Raw genomic sequence first — 6,923 nt, 5'->3', positions numbered from 1 at the left:
GAACTTCACATTCCGTAACCACATCTGCATGACCTTTGAACTCCTCAGCATGAACCTCTACGAGCTCATCAAGAAGAACAAGTTCCAGGGCTTCAGCTTGCCACTCGTCAGGAAGTTCGCCCACTCTATCCTGCAGTGTCTGGACTCACTGCACAAGAACCGTATCATCCACTGTGACCTGAAGCCAGAGAACATTCTCCTGAAGCAGCAGGGACGCAGCGGGATCAAGGTGATCGACTTTGGCTCTAGTTGCTACGAGCACCAGCGGGTTTACACCTACATCCAGTCTCGTTTTTACAGAGCTCCTGAGGTCATCCTGGGGTCACGCTATGGGATGCCTATTGACATGTGGAGCCTGGGCTGTATCTTAGCAGAGTTACTCACTGGGTACCCTCTCCTGCCGGGCGAAGATGAAGGGGACCAACTGGCATGCGTCATCGAGCTGCTGGGCATGCCCTCGCAGAAGCTGCTGGACTCTTCCAAGAGAGCCAAAAACTTTGTGAGCTCCAAGGGTTACCCCCGGTACTGCGCGGTGACGACCCTGCCAGACGGCTCGGTGGTGCTGAACGGGGGGCGGTCCCGCCGGGGCAAGCTGAGGGGACCCCCGGGGAGCAAGGAGTGGGTGACGGCCTTGAAGGGCTGCGATGACCCCCTGTTCCTGGACTTCATCAAGCAGTGTCTGGAGTGGGACCCTGCCGTGCGCATGACCCCCAGCCAGGCCCTCAGGCACCCCTGGCTCAGGAGGCGCTTGCCCAAACCTCCCACGGGGGACAAAACGGCCGTGAAGCGTATCACCGACGGGGGCTCTGGTGCTATCACCTCAATCTCCAAATTACCCCCCACCTCGGGCTCCACCTCCAAGATAAGGACTAACCTGGCACAAATGACGGACGCTAACGGGAACATCCAACAGAGGACAGTGTTGCCAAAACTAGTCAGTTGAAGGAACAGTAAACAACACTAGTTGGTTGTCTAATCTAGGATATCTCTTCTTACTGGTTTGGTTGGTTTTTTAAATGGAGAGATGATTGTGTCCATCTCTGAGAGCAAAAACAACCGGGGAAGCCAAACAGTACTAGTCCCAGTACTCAACAGTGTGGTTTTTAGACAGAGGGGATTATTCAGCGTTATTATTCACTGCATCATTGTTTAGCAGCTCTGTAGCAGCTTTTATCGAAATATAAACAAGACAAAAACATGAAAGTGGTCATGATGAAGGGAACAAAGCTTTTAGGTGTTTAGTCTCAGGACTGTGTGCTATGATGGGGCAGGTGGCTACCGTTCACACAATCTGGCCCAAGCAGAGATTGATAACCTGGGCATGATAGTGTAGAAAAACAGAATGGGTGGCTGGCCACGATAAACACATGTCCATAACTAACTCATTTCAGACACTGGAGATATTTAGGCTCTGCTTCTCTACCTTATCTGATTAACATTGTGACATTAAATAGCTGTGAGAAAGGTGTTTTTTATAAGCTAAGATAATAGTATCTGAGATGAGGTTTTGGTCAAAGAAATGCAAGGAGGATGGAAAGTGACTGTTTTAAGACTGTTAAGAGTTAAAGTGAGAGGTTGGACCGCGGTGTGGAAACATTTGTTTACATGACAGACTATGGTACGTGCCTGTAATTCTCTTGACATTCCTTAAACAACAGAACTAGAACGAGGGGGAAAAAGAGTGCAGGTTTGTCGGTTCTCACCTGTACCACAAACAAGGGAGTGATACACAGAATGTGTTCTGTCAGAGAGGAGAGGAGGGAGAGGGGAGGGGAGAGGGGGGGAGAGGAGGGGGGGGAGAGGAGGGAGGGGAGGGAGGGAGAGGAGGGGAGGGGAGAGGAGAGGAGGGAGAGGAATGGCATCTATCAGAATATAAGATGTCGACATAATAAGTTAGTAGGTGCTGTTTCTTGGTACAGCTGCTGTGAACTGTATATCCTCACAGCAAGACAATGGTGCTTTTTATTTGAAAATGGATGTATAGAGGATTTTGGAGCAAAAATGTCTATTTTGTTTTGTTGTAGCAGATTATTGGATGATTAGAAACTAAGTGTGCTGAGGCAGAGTAGAGCTGAGGTGAAGTGGCTTTGAATATTATAATGTCCTCATCAGAGAGGACTGTGTCTGTGTTGAAGGACTGTGGATATTATAATGTCCTCATCAGAGATGACTGTGTCTGTGTTGAAGGACTGATCTAGGGTCAGGCTGGGTAGGTAGGTAGGTAGGTAGGTAGGTAGGTCAATGAGGTGCTTACTACATGGACATGACTCCATATACTTGAATAGAAGGTGTTCTTCAGAGCCTGGGTGGTCTCAGTAGTACTGAATAGAAGGTGTTCTTCAGAGCCTGGGTTATCTCAGTAATACTGAATAGAAGGTGTTCTTCAGAGCCTGGGTTATCTCAGTAGTACTGAATAGAAGGTGTTCTTCAGAGCCTGGGTGGTCTCAGTAATACTGAATAGAAGGTGTTCTTCAGAGCCTGGGTTGTCTCAGTAATACTGAATAGAAGGTGTTCTTCAGAGCCTGGGTTGTCTCAGTAATACTGAATAGAAGGTGTTCTTCAGAGCCTGGGTTATCTCAGTAATACTGAATAGAAGGTGTTCTTCAGAGCCTGGGTGAAGGTGTTCTTCAGAGCCTGGGTTGTCTCAGTAATACTGAATAGAAGGTGTTCTTCAGAGCCTGGGTTGTCTCAGTAATACTGAATAGAAGGTGTTCTTCAGAGCCTGGGTTGTCTCAGTAGTACTGAATAGAAGGTGTTCTTCAGAGCCTGGGTTGTCTCAGTAATACTGAATAGAAGGTGTTCTTCAGAGCCTGGGTTGTCTCAGTAATACTGAATAGAAGGTGTTCTTCAGAGCCTGGGTTGTCTCAGTAATACTGAATAGAAGGTGTTCTTCAGAGCCTGGGTTGTCTCAGTAATACTGAATAGAAGGTGTTCTTCAGAGCCTGGGTTGTCTCAGTAATACTGAATAGAAGGTGTTCTTCAGAGCCTGGGTTGTCTCAGTAATACTGAATAGAAGGTGTTCTTCAGAGCCTGGGTTATCTCAGTAATACTGAATAGAAGGTGTTCTTCAGAGCCTGGGTTGTCTCAGTAATACTGAATAGAAGGTGTTCTTCAGAGCCTGGGTTGTCTCAGTAGTACTCCAGGTTGTAGTGAAAGGCAGTGAGTGTAATAACATGTGGTTATAAAGCACTCTGATGAATCAGGACTCAAGGTGGATTCATGTAGCTTTTTGAATTGCTTAGCTTATACCATGTTGACTGTTGCTACTGTAGAGTAGGAGTTTCATTTTCATTTCATCCTTTCTTCAATATTTTCAGTAGTGAACCAATACGTGTCTCTGGCCAGAGTGTAAATTCCTAAAACGCTTGTTCCCTTGCACAGCCAAAATAGTGTTCACATACCCCCCCTTACTTTATGTGGAATTCAACCTTTAAAACAGATTCCTAAACCTAGTAATAAACATTTCCCCAAATGTGTTGAACCTTCACATTTTCTAAAGTATTTGACAAAGGTTTTATTAGTTCACCATAATCAGACTGGGAATTCATTAAAGCTTTGTCAAAGTTTTACTTATTTATTTCACATTTTAAAAAAATTGTCAAATGAAAGAGGCAGTGTAAAAGATATTAAACTGAACTTAGGGCTGAATAGAACAGAATGTTGTGTTGTTGTTTGGTCGGTCGGTCGGTCGGTCAGTTGGTCGGTCGGTAACCACGGAGTGACTTATGACCTAATACACAACAGCACTACACTATGGGATCCTATCAGACTGTCACTGTGTGGATACTTGGAGGCTCCAGGACACAGAGGAGAAGTCTCTGTTTGATTGGAGCTCACTACTTCTACTCTACAGAACAGGTGTGGCTGGCTGGGGATTGGATGGATGACCCGGTGACCTCATCAGGTCAGGGAGTAGAGCCCGGCCAATGGCGCCCCAGTGGGCGTCGCCTCACCTGCCCCGCTGATGATTGGTTCAGTGCCTGCCAGGGCCAGCTGCACACTGCTCAGTAGCCCCGCCCCCTTTGGAACCCACTGCCACCTGCTGATTGGAGAACATCGGTGGGGCAGGACAGGGGGCCGGATCACAACGTTCTCTTGACTTTTTATTGTAGTTGTTTTGTGGATTGATAGTCGGGAGGAATTGTGCCCTGAGGTTGAATACAATGTGCCTTTGGTTATCAATGCCATTCATTTAGTAACCCAAGACCAATAACATAATGACATCATCTCCCTACACCTACCTACAGCACATCTCCCCTGAACATACATCCATTTCACAGATGTTTGAAATGTTTACAGTCATTTTCATGGATGTTTTCTTCAAGCAATGCCCAAAGACAGTCTTCCTGGCTGAACCTCTGAAGTGGTAGCGAGGAGGAAGCCAAGCGTCCGCACAATGACAGGTATTACACGGGCTACATCCAAAATGGTACCCTATTCCATATATATAGTGCACTACTTTTGGCCAAACCCTACTTTTGATAGGGCCCTGGTCAAAAGTAGTGCACTATATAGGGAATAGGGTGGCATTTTGGCAGCAGCCGTGCAGTTTGGAGACAGAGCTTCAGTCCTGTGGGATGACTAACTCTCTCACCTGGAAACACCCTTTGCCAACAGGGAATGCTTAGTAAGAAGCAATCACCTTATGCTCTGAACGGGTTGAGGAGCTGACAGCCTCTGTCTTGTCTTAACATCGAAACAATTCAAGGGGTTATAGCTGTTTGCTTCGTTTTATTACTCCTGAAGAGAAGGACAAAAACACATTTTAATCTTTACCTCAGACTGTTGTGATAGATATATCTTCGTATTGTGATTTGAGTAAAGCAGGGCATTTGGTTACATACCAAAGTGCATTCCTTTCTACGTTTGTGGCTATGAGGAAATGAAGCCAGTGGATTTCTTCTCTCAAACCACTTTTGGTCATTCAAGGGCCATATCTGTCTATCTATCTATCTGGAGAATGCTTGTCTTCAGCTGAGAAGGAAGTAGGGAGATGGAGGGAGATTGAGTAAAGTGTTTTTATTTTATTACACCACCTGTTCTGTCTGAACGGTGTAGCACAACTCCTAACCTCTGTGTTCTCGACATGGTTGGATGTAGCTTCTTTTCAGTGTAGACTGTCCTATCACAATCTACAGTCTGTAGTCGCTGTGTCAGTCAGCCCAATGTGCTACTCCACGGTAAGGTAACATAGCTGTGGCAGAATCAAGCATTTGGCTATATCGTAAATGTTTTCAAAATGAATTTTTAAAAAATAATACTTTTTTGCTACTTTCTTGTAAGAATTTTAACTCTTGACTGTCTCGGGAGCTCTACTACACAACTTTTAGAAGGAAAAAAACCTGAATCTTGAACTGAGCAACAAAGTTGATAGATGTTAGTACTCTTTACCACAGCCACGTACGCTGTACATATGTGAAATTTGCGATGGATTCAATGTGGATTTGTACATATGTATAATGTTTTTGTCTTTGGTGAAATGCTGCTGGAAGCACTACATGAATGTTGTAGTGGGGGTTTAAGCTTGGCCAGTTTTACTATAGTGTATGTAATGTACAGCTAATGGAAGGTCACTTTTTTTAGTGATTATTTGTTACATTTTATTGTTGTGGCCGGAAAACGTTATTAAATAAAAAGTTTTAATGTCCATCTTTATAAATGAATTGTTTACTGGTGGTTATTTGTCACAGGAATGTTTATTCCAGGTCAAATGTCGTCAGGGAATGAGGTCCAAAGTACTTGAATGGATGTAAGGTTTGCTTCAGTAAAGACTTCATTGAAGAGGAGGATTAAAACTAGTTGTACAACTAATTTCTTAGTTCTGACTAAGTAATATATTTATTTTTACAACGAATCATCATTGACCAAAGTACATTTCTTACATCGATACAAGCCGCTAGCATACATCTCTGTGTGTTTCATATTGAATAGATATAGTACTAGCCACTAGCATACATCTCTGTGTGTTTCATATTGAATAGATAGAGTACTAGCCACTAGCATACATCTCTGTGTGTTTCATATTGAATAGATAGAGTACTAGCCACTAGCATACATCTCTGTGTGTTTCATATTGAATAGAGTACTAGCCACTAGCATACATCTCTGTGTGTTTCATATTGAATAGATAGAGTACTAGCCACTAGCATACATCTCTGTGTGTTTTCATATTGAATAGATAGAGTACTAGCCACTAGCATACATCTCTGTGTGTTTCATATTGAATAGATAGAGGTTGAACCTTGTCCTTTGGGCTGAGGGCTTTGCCTCAGTTGACTCCCTCTAAGAATACCGTATGACACAACAGCCAGTCATGAGACGGGACTGAGCCTGGAGCTCTGGCCAGAGACCTCTGTACTGTACACTGGCTGGCTGTTTCACATAGCGTATGGTGCAGAGCAATGCATTACAGGACAGAGTAATGCCGACACACACACACACACACACACACACACACACTATATAGATACAAAAGTATGTGGACACCCCTTCAAATTAGTGGATTCGACTATTTCAGCCACACCTGCTGCTGACAGGTGTATAAAATCGAGCACACAGCCATTTAATCTCCATAGACAAACATTGGCAGTATAATGGCCTTACTGAATAGCTCAGTGATTTTCAACGTGGCACCGTCATAGGATGCCACCTTTCCAACATGTCAGTTCGTCAAATGTCTGCCCTGCTAGAGCTGCCCCGGTAAACTGTAAGTGCTGTTATTGTGATGTGGAAACATCTAGGAGCAACAACGGCTCAGCTGCGAAGTGGTAGGCCACACAAGCTCACAGAACGGGACCGCCAAGTGCTTAGGCACGTAGTGCGGAAAAATCGCCTATCCTCGGTTGCAACACTCACTACCAAGTTCCAATCTGCCTCTGGATGCAACGTCAGCACAAGAACTGTTCCACGGAAGCTCCATGCGC

At 44.6% G+C, this 6,923-nt stretch overlaps 1 protein-coding gene and 1 long non-coding RNA gene across 3 annotated transcripts in view; both read left to right on the top strand.

The window, feature by feature from the left end:
* The window catches only part of LOC106576541 (dual specificity tyrosine-phosphorylation-regulated kinase 2), a 31,081-nt gene extending 29,501 nt beyond the window's left edge, over nt 1-1,580 (top strand). For both annotated transcript variants that reach the window (XM_045722402.2, XM_082978015.1), the window contains exon 3: nt 1-1,580. This exon is cut by the window's left edge and continues 698 nt beyond it. In XM_045722402.2, the coding sequence (XP_045578358.1) occupies nt 1-943 (943 nt within the window). In that variant the 3' untranslated portion in view covers nt 944-1,580.
* Nucleotides 1,581-1,829: 249 nt separating this feature from the next.
* Nucleotides 1,830-5,659, top strand: LOC145880072 (uncharacterized). Its single transcript, XR_014392961.1, has 2 exons — nt 1,830-2,552; nt 2,621-5,659. It is a non-coding gene; the product is annotated as an uncharacterized LOC145880072 (long non-coding RNA).
* Nucleotides 5,660-6,923: the final 1,264 nt, after the last annotated feature.

Source organism: Salmo salar, chromosome 07 (genome assembly GCF_965601325.2).
Source record: "Salmo salar chromosome 07, fSalSal1, whole genome shotgun sequence".
Taxonomy (NCBI): domain Eukaryota; kingdom Metazoa; phylum Chordata; class Actinopteri; order Salmoniformes; family Salmonidae; genus Salmo; species Salmo salar.
This window is presented reverse-complemented; position numbering and strand designations above follow the sequence as displayed.